General features: G+C 33.7%; 1 protein-coding gene and 1 long non-coding RNA gene across 2 annotated transcripts in view; both read right to left on the bottom strand.

Annotated features, from left to right (window-relative positions):
• Positions 1 to 1018: 1018 nt before the first annotated feature.
• The window catches only part of LOC145724035 (uncharacterized), an 84266-nt gene continuing 65845 nt past the window's right edge, over positions 1019 to 19439 (bottom strand). The window contains exons 3-6 of the mRNA XM_081972105.1: positions 17483 to 17689; positions 3267 to 3360; positions 2258 to 2503; positions 1019 to 2206 (exon numbers count right to left, since the gene is read on the bottom strand). Of these exons, the coding sequence (XP_081828231.1) occupies positions 2049 to 2206; positions 2258 to 2503; positions 3267 to 3360; positions 17483 to 17689 (705 nt within the window). The 3' untranslated portion in view covers positions 1019 to 2048. The remainder of the gene's footprint in view (positions 2207 to 2257; positions 2504 to 3266; positions 3361 to 17482; positions 17690 to 19439) is intronic.
• Positions 8187 to 8914, bottom strand: LOC145724036 (uncharacterized). Its single transcript, XR_014176911.1, has 2 exons — positions 8781 to 8914; positions 8187 to 8592 (listed from the first exon to the last, which is right to left on the bottom strand). It is a non-coding gene; the product is annotated as an uncharacterized LOC145724036 (long non-coding RNA).

Raw genomic sequence — 19439 nt, 5'->3', positions numbered from 1 at the left:
CGAAATACATTATATGATATGTACAACGATAGTATGCTAATAATAGTAAAATATATCTTCTTTTGTAAGAAACATCTATTAACATTTCATTGTTTCCAAAGACTGAGATTTTTGGGTTGCATTATAAATGTTTCATAAAAATTTCTTGAAACAACAGAAAAATAAAATAAGCGTCTAAAATGTTTTCCAGCGAGTTTAAAATAAAATAAGTGGATTGCAACCTGAAAATGAGATATGAGATACTACAGCGCATCACTCAGAATTTCTTATTGAATTTTTAATTTGTTGTATTTATTTTAGAGAAACATGTAACCATCCAGAACCTAAATCAAGAGCTTAAAGTTAAAAAAATACTACATATTGGTGATACATCTCTGCGAATTTTGGTAAATAAATTAGGTTTCAAATTTAGACGGAATTCTATGATCCAAACGGAGACTTCTCATAAATAAAAAATGTTATTTCGGTCAAGATATTTTTGATTTGCTTTGGTATAAGGTTGTTTTAGTGCAAATTTGCAGCCAAAGATCTCTACTTTCTGACTGACAATACACGCAAAATTTTAAACGTGACGAAGCTTTAGACACGCTCTTTTCTATAATATGAACACAACAGGTTTGTTGACGAAAACTTGATTTGATTCATATAATTATAAATGACGAAGCCTTCGTGACACACGGGTAAACTCACTCCGCGAGAACAGTAATAAAGTAGATGTTTTTATTCTTTAATTGAACAATAACTGAAATTTGAATGGCTTTTTCATTGCCTCAAAACATAAGCAATGTTTTGATGCCAACTGTCAGTGAGGATGACAATCAGAAGAATTATTTTGTTTACGTTCAAGATTAGCTGTAATTGGTCTATTTCATTTCGCACGCTGAAGATTGTCTGTGATTGGTCTCATTAAATATGTGTTACTCCATTTATTTGTGAAGATGCTAATTTAGGCGAAACAGTGATTCATAATTTATGAAAAATGTATTAAATTTATTAAGGTGATAAATAATTGCTTACGAAATTGCAAAGGTTTATTATTTACAAAACTGATATAATCAAAAGTGTCTATATAGTTTTCTTAAATATTAATTATTAGAACATGTACAAATCTACAAATATTTCTGATTTCGTATTGCGACTATCTTGGTAACTAAATTAAAATAACACAATCGCAAATAATTTAAAAATTATTAGCGCAAGATTGAGACTTGAGTTATGTTCATTTCGGTTGATTTGAATCACTAATAATAATTCAATTATAGCGGTTCTCTATGATAAAACTAAATTTCCTCAACAAAGAAGCAAATTTAGTCTCTACTTTCTCATATTTTAGATGAAGTGAACTATACTATATTTTACAATAAAGCAAACATACACTGATACAGTGTGACTTTAGGAATAACGATAATAGTGTCCAAATTTTAACTTTTTTAATATTTACTTCTATTTACACACCCCGAATGTACAACTTTTTATTTTCTAAGCTCCGGTTCGTTACGACACAAAGAACTGTAATTACATAGTAAAACTCAGTCTAGTTAAACAACTTAAAAAAAACTGAGCGCCCAAAACATTCATTGTTTTACAGTAGAACGTGAATGTTATATTTATTTTAAAACCCGTGGTTCCGTGTTTAAAGGAATTTCTTTTACATCCAGCAGTTTCGAAAGAGTTAAAACGAATTCCACAAAGAGCGTTATACTTTCAATGTGGAAAAATCTAATTTACGAACAGAGCTTTGAAGTTAGCCTGACAGCCAGGCGCGATATTAACATGACAAGTTTGTTCACTTACTTTCTACCAGGATTACAAAAAAACAAAACAGAATTTCTGTACATTAACTTCCCGATTTTCAATTTCAGCGGTGACTTAGGTCTAAATCGGTTTAATACAAAAATACTCGCTATCAGGTCGTTTCGATATTAAAAATATAGGATTTTCTCTACAACTGTCCTACTTATGTATTAATTGAATTATACACACTCAAGGAGCAAGTGCAACTTTCACTGGAAATGATAAATTACAAACAACAATACACACTAACAGTTTTACAGGTTGTTTGAGGATTGTTTATTTTTCCAAGGTTTCAGCTGGTGCAGCTCCGTTTCGAGCAGGTACTCGTCTTCGGACTCTGAAGATGACTTTGGGGCCAAGGCCGAAACGGCGATGTACGCTGTCGGGTTTTTCTTTAAATGTGCTGGTTTACCTGCAACGCAATTATGTGAAAATCCAATCAAAAAGACACACATAGACTTACCCGTTACTTTATGATATGCAAACAAATTTTTGTTTTGATATGCATTTTTACCGTTTGTTTTCACGCTGGTTGTGGTAATGTCTTCGATATAGTCGAATGTTGGCCATTTATTGGTTGTAGTGTCCTGGACGTTGTCTTCTACCATGCTTGTCTGATCTTGTCGTTTGGTTTCCAAGTTGTCTCGATGCAGTTGTTGTTGGTGTTTCATGATGTGTTGGGAGCTGCTTAAGTCTTTGTCCAAATTTTCTGAAAGTTGGCCACATTTTCATACTTGTTTGTAATAATTGAAAATCTAACTGTAAATTTTACAAAATCTGTCACTTATTGGGTTGTTTATTAACTATTCAACGTTACCCGCTGTTTGCAGTATTGAATTTCGATTTACTCTTTTTTATTATTCATAAGCAAATGACTTCCTTACCGATATGTTAATCTTTTAAAGTAGGCGTAAACATTCTAGTTAGCCAAATTCCCATAATAACGAATATTGCCACAATTCCTAGAAAACTTAGAATATACTGGAAATGTGCCAGACAGGGATAACACGCTTCGACTATCAAACTGTCACTACTCGAACTGGGATGGAGCTTCACTTTACTCTCTTTAAGGTTCAATTCTCTATTTTCTGGCGGTTCTTTTTCGATAAGCGCGATCGATTCCATTTTAAAGCGACGACTAAACTTATTTGACTTAATTTGCGACCATTAGACGGGATTAAATTTTAAGATGTGAGAATGCATGACGGGGACTCGGTTAACTGATTTTAATTGCTTTGAATTGCTTAATCATCAATCCCGGGAAATGTTATACTTAAGTAGAGTAAGAGATTCGTCATTTTTAATATTGTAAATGTATGTAGGTGGTCTTACAACTTTTTGTGGCAAATCACAAAATACAAATCAGGAAGCAGTCGTTTGAAATCAACTTAAAACTAGTTAAATGAATAAAATGACATGGGGAAATACAAGTATCTTGGATAGAAAAATCCAAAATTTTGATCACTACTTACGTAAAACTTGATGAATTTGCTTCCACTGTTCAGGATAAGAGACAATCTTAGCCAAAAGATCAAGCAATGTCCTGGTGGCCGCATCTTCTTCTCGCTGAAATAAATAACAAATATTATACTTTACAGAAATTGTTCTTTGGAAAAAACCCCATTTAGGTACTTAATCTATTGCAAAGTTACTTTTCGGGTCGTATATTCAATTAGACGTTGACGTGCCTAATCTCGCCAGCAAATTACCAGTCTTAAACTCGGTGTTTACTGAAATCTCAATAAAGGAGCTTATTTCCTTAAAAATTTCGGTATAGCAGTAGAAAAGCGATTATAAGTTTTGCAGCGTAAAACCGGTTGAGCGAAAATCCGCAATTTTGCCGGAGATTTATCAGATTAATTAGAGGGAGCTTTCGTGGTTCTGGTCACATCTGGGGATGTTGTTAACCACCAGCGCACATAATGAGCATCTAGTAAATTAAGTTTCCTTTCACAATGGTTTACTTCTGTCCTAGTACAGTTTATTTGATAGTTCAAAAAAGTAATCCTATTGTCTTGAAAATAAGGATTTTTTTTTTCAAGAAAATAAAGAATAGCTATTTATGTAACCAGTTACGAAAAGATCGATTTTAGGAACGTATAAGACATTTTCGAAACGTGTTGCAAACAATTTTATCTAATTTTGACCAAAAAGCGGTAAAAACCATCTTTTAAAGTGATTTAACACAAATATTCACTTTCATAGCACCTTGTATAAACAGTGACAACGACATGTTATGATGGATGTCGCCCATATGTTTCTACGGAAATGCATAAAAACAGGGAGTGATGAAATGAACGTTTTGTCACTCTAATCAGTTTTGAAAAGTGTCACTTTATATGCCATAATTAGAAAAAGTTCATTTCATCACTCCCTGTTTTTATGCATTTCCGTAGAAACATATGGGCGACATCCATCATAACATGTCGTTGTCACTGTTTATACAAGGTGCTATGAAAGTGAATATTTGTGTTAAATCACTTTAAAAGATGGTTTTTACCGCTTTTTGGTCAAAATTAGAAAAAATTATGTATGCAACACGTTTCGAAAATGTCTTATTGTGTAACTCATTCATATTGTAGGACCTCGCTGCGCTCGCCCTACAAACATTCATTCGTTACACAAAATCGATCTTTTCGTAACTGGTTACATAAATAGCTATTTCATAACTAGTTACATAAAGTAAAACGTTTTGTCACTCTAATCAGTTTTGAAAAGTGCCACTTTATATGCCAAAATTAGAAAAAATTTATTTATTTAATTTATAGAAAAGGTACATTTTTGGTAGGGATGTCAAGTGTTTACCATTATAGTTAGTTTTAGTAGGATTGTATGTAGTTATTAAGAAAATTAACAGTATTACTTGATGAACTTCAAAGGAGGTGAAAAAGGTGGTACGTGGAGGTAGAAGGTGGGAAAAAAGTTTTTTTTTGGTTTTTGGTTGTTGATTGTCAAGAGACTTTTAATGAGAGCTGGAAAGTCAGTTTTCTAAAAAATTCGAGCAAAAATCAGCCTATTGAAGATCAGGGGATCTTAGAAAGCTGTTTTCTTCCGCAACGGAAGTTACTGAGTGTAATACCGAGTGCTACCAGCAATTGTACCGTCTAGTCCACGTTATGACATGGAGCAGATTGTGATAGAGGACCTATTCCAGAAGTGGTTAAATCGATAACCGAGGAGGCCTCCTGGCTGTTACCGAGATACAGCTTTTGCAGTTAAAAATCCACCTCAACGGAAAAGAAGAAGATTGGTCAACTGACGGTTTATTTTGGACAATTTGGACTCTTTGACGAAGAGTATTAGTTGTAAGTAGTTTGTAATTTTTTGTATTAAAGATATTTGTAGTTTCAATGATATATTTAGAAGCAGGATTTTTAGGTAGAAAGTAAGTTAGATAGGTTTAGTTATTTACCTTAAAAATAACTTGGCATCCCTATAATAGAATTTTTATTCAAGCTTATTTATTTAAATTTTCTTTATTTACTAGAATATTAGAATGAATGGTCAGGGTGAATCTGATGCCAGTTATGACGATATTATCTTGCAACTAGGAGGTGAGGGAGATTTGAGTAAATCTCATCTTCAGGATGATAATAATCATGACACTATATAACAACCAAGGAAGATTTTTACTGTGCTATAAATTGTAAAATGATAAACTAAAAGTTTACAAAAACCCACCAAGTATTCCATCATTATTAGCAAATTTATGTTTGGAAACGAGCGTCGGCTTCCCGAGCCCCGGTCTATATAAAATTCCGCACTTTGACTTTGTAATGAATTCATATTAAAGCAATGACACAGTGAAGTTTTGCATAATTAATTTTTATTAAGCCTTTGTGTCTTGTATAATTTAGTACACCAGCTTACAGACGCGACCCAAAAATATACGAGGTAATTTAACGCGGATGTCAATTTTAATAAGAACCCCATTTTGTTCTGCGCTAAAACGCAATTTATACGAGTCGGAGCTTTTTTAACTTGCTGGAAATAACCTGCGATACTGCCAAAGCCGGTATGAATAATTCAAAGACCTCGGTTTCCAATAATACCCCGTATTTTCCATAAACCCATTAAATATTGAAGCATCTATTAAGCCGTTTTGTACAACATCAATTTTCTTACTCCAACTGCAGGAAATGTTATTCACCTTCGAACGTGCATGCAACTTTGCACAAACAAAACTCCGGTAAGATAATTCAAAATTACCGAAGTAAATCAAGCTTTTGGAGTGTAATATATTTCCGAAACTTCATATCCCGAACAAATTCGTGGAAGCCAGAGCATAAAGCAAGTTACCCGAAAATTATGGGACTGCATCGTGATGTATACATGCGGAACGTAAATTATCCCAAATCAAATCGGCCCTTTCCCGTAAATAATTTCATGGCTTTGTGTATTGCCAAAATGACAGCTTTAATGAATCTTTATTGTCTGTCAGTTTAATATTAAATCGCTGGTCTCCAGTTTTTAGACAATGACAAAGTAGGTCTTTTAAAACAGACGTTCTGATATAATTCAACTTTTAAAATCGTAATTTTTTTCAAATTTCTCTCATAAATTTGAATCAAGAAGTTGTATTCAAACTAGGGACAACTGTCTCGGAAGTATCCGGAATAATTGTATTAGTCCCGGAAGTTTCTTCATAAATCAGCTCGGAATGTAATTTAAGTTGCGAACCTGCACTTTTTAAACTCCATATTTGCGAGACAAAGAATACAATTTTATAACTTTCGTATTGGATTTGGATTTGAGCCCATTCATCAACTTTGCCAATTTATTTTCCCTCGATCGAAACGATTAAATCCCATTGACTTAAAAGCTTTCTTATCTTCGGTGCGGCTGTAAGGTTGAGGCTACGCTTTTGTTTTGTTGAGTTTACTTTAAATGCAGGAATATCAAAATGGAAACTAAATTGAACAGGGAAAATCTTTGAAATGTTTTTTTATATTGTAAGTTCTTTACCCTGATCGATTTATATTATTAATTTTTTATGTAGTGTAGGATTTGTGTTACTGTTCTCGCGGAGTGAGTTTACCCGTGCGTCACAAAAGCTACGTCATTTATAATCATATGAATCAAATCAAGTTTTAGTCAACAAACCTGCTGTGTTCATATTATAGAAAAGGGCGTGTCTAAAGCTTCGTCACGTTTAAAATTTTGCCTGTATTGTCAGTCAGAAAGTAGAGATCTTTAGCTGCAAATTTGCACTAAAACAACCTTATACCAAAGCAAATCAAAAATATCTTTTTTATTTATGAGAAGTCTCCGTTTGGATCATAGAATTCCGTCTAAATTTGAAACCTAATTTATTTACCAAAATTCGCAGAGATGTATCACCAATATGTAGTATTTCTTTAACTTTAAGCTCTTGATTTAGGTTCTGGATGGTTACATGTGTCTCTAAAATAAATACAACAAATTAAAAATTCAATAAGACATTCTGAGTGATGCTGTAGTATCTCATATCTCATTTTCAGGTTGCAATCCACTTATTTTATTTTAAACCCGCTAGAAAACATTTTAGACGCTTATTTTATTTTTTCTATGACTTTATTATTAATATGTTTGAAGAAATTTTTATGAAAAATCTATAATGCAACCCAAAAATCTCAGTCTCTGGAAACAATGAAATGTTAATAGATGTTTCTTACAAAAGTAGATATTTTTTTCTTTGTTTATTGGGTCTTCTGTCTCACACAAAAAAAGGTTTTTTTCACAAATCTAATATATGCCAACACGCGTTTGATAATGATCATAGAGTCAAATGGAATGAATGTAGTATCATAGACAAAGAAACTTTTTCAAAAAGACGTAAAATAAAAGAAAGTGCATATATTAGATTAAACCATGACTCCTGTGTTGCTACATCCTCTATTAATATTGACCAAACTTGGTTAAATATTCTAGAGGAGGAGATAACACTTGGTCATATCAAACGAAACTGAAATTTCTTGTAATTTTGTTTTCATTATAAAACCCACCTTCACTACAACAATAGATAACCTTTCCTATTGGAATGACAAAAGTCAAAATTTATGTCAATTTTTATTGACAAAACCCTTCTCAGAGTTCCATATTGAACATTATCAGGTTTAATATTTATTAAGTTGTTGTTTTCTGTGTTCTGCCGTTGTGTTCTTTCTTTTTTAGATTCTCTGAAGACGGTGGTAGATTTTCCACCGAAACGTCAGCGTTTTTAGGTAACAAGATCGAGCCTAAGTCAGTGGTCTTGTGTTGGGACGACTAGGTTAATGTTATTTTCAACTTAGTTGAAAATAGTGCGAAATTCCATTTTCCCAACAAACCTTTTTTTGTGTGAGACAGAAGACCCAATAAACAAAGAAAAAAATGAGTAACTCGTCTCAACAAACATATAGAACATATCTCCAACAAAAGTAGATATATTTTACTATTATTAACATACTATCGTTGTACATATCATATAATGTATTTCGAACATCCATTTTAATGCTTTCAGATAAATCAGTGGTCTTGGCCCGTCGATAACGTCTCGATTTACGTTTTCTAGGTGAGGAAATCATAAGATTACTTGCTTGCTTTTTCCGAATCGAATAAACAGTTTTGCGGGAAATTTTCAAAGCAGCTGCAACCTTCTAGTATCAAAAAAAAAATACATCAGTAAGAATATGTAAGGTCTTAAAATTTCTTATTTTCTTCCTGAACAGATGATAAAGCTTCTAAAGGTCCTCCATTGGTTTTTTCCAATTCAAAATATTCACAAAGGTTAAGAATTAACTGCTGGGCTTGTCTGTGGAGAATTTTTCCAGGCATTTTCTAAAAAAATACTGTAATAGTAAGTAATTCCGAATTTAGGAAAAACCAAATGGCTAAATAAAAACCATAATAGACACTCCCACTTTTGTTCAAAACAGGTTAGTAATTGTGCCAATTTTTGGTTAGGTCGCTGTCAGCCGACATAAAAAAAATAAAAATATTAATAATAATATTATGAAAGTACTTACAGAATGTTAAAAGCGTAGAAACAATAGCTCTTAAAAGAACTGTGCTGGTGTGGTAAATAGAAAACTTTATAAATGATTAACAACACAAAGAAACGGAAAGGAATTAATAGTAAACAAATCAAATAAATTTCGATGGTTTTCAAACTGACAATGACTGAAATAGAAGCGCTAATCAGTAAATGTTTTTTTTGGAAGACATTCACTTAGATATTTACCCTTTCTGAAAGTGAACAATAGACAAGGATGAAGTCAATAATGCATGTCTACTTCTAAATCACAGGGGGATGACGCACGGGTAAACTCAGTCCGCGAGAACAGTACACAATTTGTATTCTACATAAGGCAGTAAAAAAGTACTTCTCAAAAATATTTGTTTAATTCAGAGCAAAATATTCCATAAAGTATAAAGTAAGCTTACAAAGTCTTCATTTCATGTGAAAGAGGGATGCCCCCCGTGATTATGAATATTCATTATTGGATTGTCAACGCTGTCAAGACACGAAGCAAAATTTTTAAAAGACGATCCGAGAAAAGAAGAGGGCGTGAGGTGAATCTCAAACAGCGTACTAAACGAGATGTTTGTTGTACCTTGTGATACTTTCGAGCCACTTCCGAATAAATTACGTAGCGGGGGCTGCTGCCGTAATTTATGATGTAGGAGGTGGCACAAATGCCTAAATTAAGGCTCTTGAAGGTCAAGTGAGACAATCCAAGTCAAGAACCTGTTTTCTAATTACGTGGAAATTAGTTTAGAGTCAGTCTTTGCCCGTTGGGTGACCTCTGTTATGACAAGCTAGAGAATATCTTAATTAACAAAGTAATTACATCTTTGTTTGTTGTTTGTATGAACTTTCAGATAAACAAACCTTGTTTTCTTTGTTAATTGAGGATTAAAATAAGCATAACGAAGAAGTAGGATTTAGGTTTTAAAGGCAGTCAGCATTTTCAGGTACTCAGCAAGTAAACAAAAATATTAGATACTTGCTAAAGCTGGCAAGGGATTAGGGCCTTTTGTATTTCTCCTCTTCATTCACTATGTATGTAAACATCTCAAATCGATCTTATCATTTCTTTTGTTATTGTCAAGGCGTTTCGTGCATGTGGATTGAAGTGTAGAGGCAATGAAATGTTACTGAAAAACGACCCAATTTTTCTTATCTCTTTTGAAGGTAAACTATCTCAACTCGTTGATTTTCTTGCAAGGTTCATTATCCAAAAACTGGAACAGCCACCATATACAGAGTGGTCCAGTTCTAAATGAGAATAATTCACCATTTCACAAAGGCTATCGCTTTCTCAGTAGCGTTTATCTTCAATACATTTCCATAATCTAGCAGAGGTCTACAGATGGATTTATAAATTCTCGTGGATGTTTTAGTACTTATTCCTTTGTCTTTGTATGTTAGTGATCTAAAGTGTTTTCGTTTCAGTTCTAATGTTTCGTAAATTTTATTCTATTTTTGTCAATAGTTACTCCCAGATATTTTATGTCGTTTATGGGTTCAGTAATGTGGCCGTTAGCTGTAATAGTGGATGAGATTATATTAATTTTCTGATAAATTGATTTTTAGTGGCGTTTGGTGTCTGAAGTCTTTCTGCAGCTTTGGAGGTAGTTTTGTCATGTCCGACAAGTGCAGTATCGTCCGCGAATTGTAATATGTAAGATGTTTTATCAATGTAATTTTTGTCTTGAAAATGATGATTGAAAATGTCGTGGCAGTAGATGTTATAAAGAAGTGCAAACAGAACAAGCCACCATTTTGACAACGATTCTGGTTTTAATGGATGATATTCGGGGGTAATATCCCTAGTGCATTTAATTTTTCCGGAAAAATTCGGAAAAAACGAGTTTCTAAGTAATATGTTAAAACAATTCCTTAGAAACGAGTATTCCAATTTTTCCACAGGAAAAATTAGATGCACGAGGGATATTTGGTAAGATTATTTCCTGAGTTAAATAAACATTTTTTTTTAATTAAAACAATAATTAATAAGAACAATAACTTTCAAGCTAGAAAGGGTAATACTATTCTTTATGTTGCTGTGAGGAGTGTGAAATTTTTTCGATTTTTTTTCCGGAAAAACTGCTGACAGCTAAGTTGACAGTTGTCAAGTGATTTTTCCACTTGACAACTGTCAATTTACATTTAAAATTTACATTTGTTATACTAATTCTTGATAGCGATTGGTCAAAATTGATAGGAAGGAAATAATCGTATAACTTAGCACAGTAGGAACTGACCGATAAAACATAGGTTTTAGCCTCGCGGGTACAAATAAATCGAAAGAAAATATGACACCCAATCGTGGCATAAATTGGGTAAAAACCTTCAACTGCAAGCAATCCATTTGCTTTCGAATTCACGATGGAAAAACTAAAATTGCATTTCCTACAAATCGGAAATCGGACTAGGAGTAATGGCGTTTCTTAATGCTTTCGCATTCTACAGTTTTCCCATTTCGAATTGTCGCATTATTGTTTCATTGATTGGAACACCCTATACTCAGAACGCTCGTGAATATTAACACTATTGACCTATAAAAGTAAAAAAGTACAATGTATAGATTGTTTATAAGTGATTAATTCCAAACTCTTTTAAGATGAATTCCTTCAATACGAAAATTCAATAAATCAATCCAAATTAATTTCAAAAGTTCGTAACAAAGCTATTGACAAACTATTACAAGAAGGATAGTTTGAAAGATATTTTCATCCGAGAGTAATCTAGTTATTACTAAATGAATTATTGTGTCAGCAGAATTAGTAGTGTCAAGAATTGTTAGGAAGTTTCGGGAACAAAGTTACTCAAACTTAACGGGAAGACTGATTAGTTCTGTTCCCATTGTTCTTTTGCAATAGAAAGGTAAAGTTTCCTTGTTAACAGTTGCCAATTACAAAACTAGATTCTATAAAGTCGCCTAAACTTGCCCTGAGAATCGTTTACACCCTGATCAGCTTACTGTTGTGTACATTTGAAAGATTCATTCACTGTTGATGTTTAATGTACTATATAAATATGAATTTAAACCGTTTAAAGTAATCTAGACAGGAAAGGAAATTAACTGTCCCAAAGCATCGCTTGGAAAACTTTTAATAATCAAAACTTTGCCCAGTTTGCAGCTGCATATTTCCCAGCTTTGGTGAATTTATTTCAGGTCTCGTTGATTTAAAAATATTCTTGGTTTCAGTATTGCTTTAATGTACTTTTTGTGTTTCCGCCCGTTTCGCGTCTCATCGAAAACATGTTTATCATCTTAAAACTAGACATTTATGTATTTGCAGTTTGATGATGCTTGTTTGAAGTCTTGGTGAGTTTATTTAAGACTCCCAAATACTTCTTCGACGAATTTTTCGCCTCAATTGTCTCCCGTTACAAAACTCCATCTGGCGTTTAATAATGGAAAACCTAGAAACTCGCCTCTATGATATATATCTGTCTATTTGTCTGAAAGGATAAAGCCCGCGCCGTCTGAACTGCACAGTATTGCGTATCCATCCATTTTTCAACAATCCTATTTTCACTAGTTGCCTTCCTAAATAAAACGTCAGGATCGCCTTAAAAGGAAAGGAGATTTATGGACTCCAGGAAAGCCGTTATTCGTGACAACAAACAGGCTTACATTCCGAATGCGTCAAAGAAAATCCCATATAGTTCTGGAAAACACTGGATGGAACATCTGACGTTCAGCAATAAGTCGCATGTTGTGAGCACATCATTTTTTATAGGGCTTTCCCCCTTTAGAAAAAGTGTCGGGTTTCAATGTCGCAAGCTGGGTTATTTCTTGATGTATTTTTTGGAAAAAAGTCGTATTCACTCAATTTTTACAATTTATAATTTTTTTCAAACAATTTTTGACTCTTACAACAAAGTGAGTTTGACCAACATGGTATTTGTCTTAAAATAAAAGAATAAATATACAAAAACATGCTTAAAACTTAATAGTTTTGCATTTGGAGCAGTAGCTTTAGATATCTATTCAGGGCACCGGAGCAATTTGTATTACTATTCAAGAATATTTCTCAAGAATAGGATTGGAAATATCCTGCATCAATTTCTACGTTGTCGTTTTGAATAAATTCGTTTCGGTTATATTTTGTCCTGACGGATTCGTTATTCCTCTACCGGCTTCAATAATTCCTCATGGAGTGAGGTTCGGTGATTCTGAATATTCAATAATAACAAATATGTTAGGTACAGGGTGATTACACTCAGAAATTTAATGTCACTTCATTAAAAAATCTTTGACACCTCAGTTTTGATTATTTTAAATTAAACACTTTGTATTTTATTTGTTCAATTGGAAAGTCTCTTTTTTCTGACTTTTTTTAAGCGCTGAATGAATTTTAGACAGTTTTGTAAAAGCTGTTATTCTATTTTGAACCTGCTACCTGTAAAGACCGGTTGACAGCTGTCAAAAGTAGTCGTTGAAAATTATTTAAATGCAGTCATGTGAGCTTAAAAATCGGTTTGAACTGTTGAGATTTGCTAAATCAAATTTAGACAGTTATAAAAACTGAAATTGTAAAATACATATTTCGTGACGTTGGTAATGCAATTCTTGTTACATTGTAAACGCTAGTTGACACCTGTCAAAATCAGTCACGTGACCTTGGCAAAATCAAATTTTGACAGTTGTGTAATAATGCAATTTTAGAACTTGCAACACTGTAAAAGCCAGTTAAAATCTGTCAAAGCAGTGACTTTTAAAATGTAGATTAATCATTAAACGTTGGTAAATCAGCTTTAAACAGTTTGAAAGCTGAAATTGTAAAATACACGTCTCGTGACGTTGGTAATGCAATTCTAAGCTTGCAACAGTGTAAAGTTAGTTGACACCTGTCAAAATCAGTCACGTGACTTTTAAAATGTAGTTTAAGCGTTGAAAATTTGATAAATCAAATTTAGACAGTTGTGAATGCTGAAATTGTAAGAGACACATCACGTGACGTTGGTAATGCAATTCTGAGCTTGCAACAGTGTAATGGTAAGAGACGCGTCACGTAACTTTAATAATGCAATTTTAGAACTTGCAACACTGTAAAAGCCAGTTGAAACCTGTCAAAGCCGTAACTTTTAAAATGTAGATTAATCATTAAAAGTTGGTAAATAAGCTTTAAACAGTTCTGAAAGCTGAAATTGTAAAATACACGTCTCGTGACGTTGGTAATGCAATTCTGAGCTTGCAACAGTGTAAAGTTAGTTGACACCTGTCAAAATTAGTCACGTGACTTTTAAAATGTAGTTTAAGAGTTGGAAATTTGTTAAATCAAATTTAGACAGTTGTGAAAGCTGAAATTGTAAGAGACACTTCACGTAACTTTAATAACACTGGCCGACACAATTTTTGTAACACCAGTCAGACCATTAATTTCACAATGCTTATGCCTTTCTAGTAATAGAAAAAAATCCCATAAAGTCCTAGAACGTCCACTTTTTTCAATAGCTTCATTAAACCTTTTGATGTTGGCCAGTAATAGCCGTGTTTGAGTTGAAGCCCCGCATGAAGGAGCAGAGCAAATATGACGAACCCCCATTTGCACAGTCATACTTTAAGCCAAGATTAAGTTAAGGGTGGTTCACACTGTGACAATACAGGTGAAAAAATGACAGCCTGAATCAAACTTAACTTAGGCGCGGCTTAAAATACGACGGTAGGCGTGTTCGGCAGAGTCGGCACAACGCGTTCATCTAGAATTACAAAGTCGTAACTGCCAAAATGAAACTGTAAAAAAGAATTGCTTTTTTGGGATTAACACAACGGATATTACTTATTTACCAAGAGGAAATATTCGTAAATTCATATGTAGTTACTGTTTTTTTTTAAAATATTTTTAGTATTATATACAAAAGAGCGTTCTTCCAAAAGGAGTTTATATGCATATACGACTTTGTAATTCTAGATGAACAAACGGTAGAAAAGATAAAAAAAAGATAGGTAGAAAAAGAGTTTTTCCATTGTATTGGTATCTATTAATCTAAAATCACTGATGGTCGGCCGGAGAGGAGTGCATTTCAACCTGGATCTCAAAATGTTAAGTATGAGCCTCTTGTAGATCCAAAAAATGTTCTTTTGCCTCCTCTTCATATAAAACTCGGACTGATAAAAAACATTGTGAAGGCTATGAATAAAGATGGTAAAGGATTTAAGTACCTGAGACAAGTGTTTCCTCAGTTAAGTGACGCCAAATTAAAAGAAGGTATTTTTATTGGACCGCAAACTAGAAAATTGATGGGAGATGTTCATTTCACGGAAAATCTCACCTTAGAAGAATTGAGAGCGTGGAACTCATTTGTAAGAGTGGTGAAGGGATTTTTAGGTAACAATAAGGATCAAAATTATGAACAAATAGTTGAGAAACTTTTGGAATCTTACAATTTGCTTGGTTGTCGAATGTCTTTAAAAATTCACTTTCTTCATTCCCGTCTATCATTTTTTCCGGAGAATTTGGGCGCTGTTAGCGACGAGCAAGGTGAAAGGTTCCATCAGGACATCAGGACAATGGAAACAAGGTACCAAGGACGATGGGATGAAGCCATGATGGGTGACTATTGCTGGTTTTTGAAGAGAGAAGACGTCACCCCACACAAAAGAAAAAAATAGAACTATTTGGTGTGTTTCAAATAACTTTTTTGAATATTTGTATTGTTATTAGATTTCAACTTATTATTAAGTAGATACAGTCGCTATAGAGATTTAAATTACTTGTAAAATATATTTTGTGATAAATAACATATGCATTATAATACCGTTCTACGCTTGTGGTTTGTTTAACGTAACAAGAAAACCTTACGTGCTACAAGTTTTTTTTTTGCTGTTTTCAATTCATATTGGTCCATTTTACCATTCTATGCTATTCAGCTTTTTGTTACAAAAAAAAATATTTTTTTTGTCGACCAGTGTAATGCAATTTTAGAACTTGCAACACTGTAAAAGCCAGTTGAAACCTGTCAAAGCAGTGACTTTTAAAATGTATATTAATCATTGAAAGTTTGGTAAATCAGTTTTGAACAGTTTGAAAGCTGAAATTGTAAAATACACGTCTCGTGACGTTTGGAATGCAATTCTGAGCTTGCAACAGTGTAAAGTTAGTTGACACCTGTCAAAATTAGTCACGTGACTTTTAAAATGTAGTTTAAGAGTTGAAAATTTGTTAAATCAAATTTAGACAGTTGTGAATGCTGAAATTGTAAGAGACACATCACGTGACGTTGGTAATGCAATTCTGAGCTTGCAACAGTGTAATGGTAAGAGACCCGTCACGTGACTTTAATAATGCAATTTTAGAACTTGCAACACTGTAAAAGCCAGTTGAAACCTGTCAAAGCAGTGACTTTTAAAATGTATATTAATCATTGAAAGTTTGGTAAATCAGTTTTGAACAGTTGTGAAAGTTGAAATTATAAAATACACGTCTCGTGACGTTGGTAATGCAATTCTAAGCTTGCAACAGTGTAAAGTTAGTTGACACCTGTCAAAATTAGTCACGTGACTTTTAAAATTTAGTTTAAGTGTTGAAAATTTGTTAAATCAAATTTAGACAGTTGTGAAAACTGAAATTGTAAGAGACACGTCACGTAACTTTAATAATGCAATTTTAGAACTTGCAACACTGTAAAAGCCAGTTGAAACCTGTCAAAGCCGTGACTTTTAAAATGTAGATTAATCATTAAACGTTGGTAAATCAGCTTTAAACAGTTTGAAAGCTGAAATTGTAAAATACACGTCTCGTGACGTTTGGAATGCAATTCTGAGCTTGCAACAGTGTAAAGTTAGTTGACACCTGTCAAAATTAGGCACGTGACTTTTAAAATGTAGTTTAAGCGTTGAACATTTGGTAAGTCAAATTTTGACAGTTGTGAAAGCTGAAATTGTAAGAGACACGTCACGTGACGTTGGTAATGCAATTTTAGAACTTGCAACACTGTAAAAGTCAGTTGAAACCTGTCAAAGCAGTGACTTTTAAGATGTATATTAATCATTGAAAGTTTGGTAAATCAGTTTTGAACAGTTTGAAAGCTGAAATTATAAAATACACGTCTCGTGACGTTGGTAATGCAATTCTGAGTTTGCAACAGTGTAAAGTTATTTGGCACCTGTCAAAATCAGTCACGTGACTTACTACTACTACTCGCAGAATATACTAGGACAATTCCAAATTGATTTGCAAAATCGCAGCAAAAAACGCGAAATATCAAACTTTCCATTTTCTCGAGAGATTAATGTCTAGCGAGCTAGCATCATTAAAAATCGACCCTCGCGTTATAGAAATTCGCTAAATCTCGCCGGAATTTATTGTTCAATCAGTCTTCGCCGTTTCGCATTTCCATCTTCCCATCCCTGCGATTAATTGGTTAATCGGTCCGTTCGAAAAACTTAGATTGCGGACGAAATAAAACGCCCGCCCCATTGGTTTATTTATTTGCATCGACAGATTGGTTTCTTTCCCAAACTCGAATCTCTCTCTAACGTTCCGCCATTTATTTAAATCGGATTTATTCATTTCCTACCTGCAAAACTATTTTCCGAAAAACTTTCTTTCGGGTCTTTCACCTGAATAATATATTATAGTGGCTCGTTTAAAAGGTTTTCCATGCTAATCCACCTAAACACAATCGTATAACTATCGATACAGACAAACTGCCACCAACTTCAATCCGGTTAAATGATTAATGATAACGTCAGATAGAGAAAATACTTACCCTCGATAGTCCCGCGTTGGCGTTCCGTAACGCCGGATCCGATCTAATAACTTCATATTTGGAATTGTTATTAATTAATCCTACTAGGAATTCGAAACTTCTCTTTTCGCGGGGGCGAGAGAAATCTCGATTATTCATCGCCTCGTGGGAATCGGGTGGTCCCTGCTGATCCGCCATGTCTTCGTATTGAGTCGAATTAATGTTTATCTGAAATAAATAAAATTTCTTAGAATTAGTTAAATAATGTTAAAATGGTAATAATTGCCAAATGATGTGAAGTTAAAAAATAGCTATTTATGTAACCAGTTACGAAAAGATCGATTTTGTGTAAGGAATGTTTGTAGGGCGAGCGCAGCGAGGTCCTACAATTTGAATGAGTTACACAATAAGACATTTTCGAAACGTGTTGCATACATAATTTTTTCTAATTTTGACCAAAAAGCGGTAAAAACCATCTTTTAAAGTGATTTAACACAAATTCACTTTCATAGCACCTTGTGTAAACAGTGACAACGACATGTTATGATGGATGTCGCCCATATGTTTCTACGGAAATGCATAAAAACAAGGAGTGATGAAATGAACTTTCCATAACTAGTTACATAAAGTGATACTTTTCGTAACTAGTTACGAAAAGTAAAACGTTTTGTCACTCTAATCAGTTTTGAAAAGTGTCACTTTATATGTCAAAATTAGAAAAAAAGTAATTTGGTCAGATGTTTGGTGCCAATAAGCAACTTTTACCATTTGGATCTTTGTTGGTGTGCAGTTTGCAACACCTCCAAAATGGTTAAAGTTCGACACTTCTAAGATAAAAAAGACACTTTCAACGTCTTTTGTCTTTTTTTATTATTTGTGACAAGAAGAAAGCTCACAGAAATAAGTCCATTGCGTAAATCTCATCACAATGGATGGTTTGTGATTGGTACAAAAAACTGCACATGTGGATTTTTTCTGTTACAAGTCTTTTAAAATAAAACTAACTTTCAGTATAGTTTTTTAATTTTATAACCTTTTAAAGGTTGAAAAGTTTTAGTCAGTTTGATCTAACTCAATAGTATTTCCCACGAACTAAAACGTCCTTTTGATTGAAAACTTGAACCAAATCAAAGTCAAACATAAAACTTGAAACTCTTGTCGAAATCAATAAACCAAGACCAGGAATTTAATTTCCACCTCACGTGCGACCAACCCGGACACTCTGGCATCCAATGAAGCGGCAAATCCAAAAAGTTGCCGGAACTTTACGTTCCACTAAAAGTAAATCGTGCCCGTCTCCTAATTTTAACCGTATTTACTACAAGCGTTCCTTCTGTTCCCGACATTGCGGTTTTTTTCCTTGGAAAAATGACGCGAAACCAGACACTTTTCCGATAGGAATCGCAAAACGACAGAGGTGGAAAATTGATGGAACTTAACGTTCCGGACGTTGGTTGGATCCTTGCCTGTCTTGACGTGGTTATTGTAGGGATACTGATAAAATTCCAGTGAGGTTGTTGATCCCTTTGAAGATATTTGAGACAAATCGATGGTGGTGAGAGGGTTCGAAGGTTTCTAGATTAAGAGGCGCAGACGGGGATATTGTTGGATGCTAAAATTGTTACTTGATATGTAGAAAGTTTGTAATATTAATTTGAAATTCCAAACTGAAACCGGTACTCGAACTGGTTTAAATTAGTTTTCAGTCAATCATTACGATATTCACGATTCAATTTGCAGGAAATAACGCAGGCGGTACATTTAACCGAAAAGTAACACCATATTGCAGTTTAAAACTCTCGGCAGACATAAAATTTGCTCGCCATTCGGAATCAATAAGCCCACAGTTGAGGCTGAATTAAATTTTCACCTCACGTTCCACCCACCCAAACGCTTTGCAGGCCGTCAAGCGGCAAATTTAAAGGATGCCCGCCTTTCGGTGCCTGAAAGGACGAAATATTACTTGAAGGTGTTTTTT

The sequence above is a fragment of the Ips typographus genome, linkage group LG2 (assembly GCF_016097725.1).
Source record: "Ips typographus isolate SLU linkage group LG2, UJ_Ityp_2.0, whole genome shotgun sequence".
Taxonomy (NCBI): Eukaryota; Metazoa; Arthropoda; class Insecta; order Coleoptera; family Curculionidae; genus Ips; species Ips typographus.
This window is presented reverse-complemented; position numbering and strand designations above follow the sequence as displayed.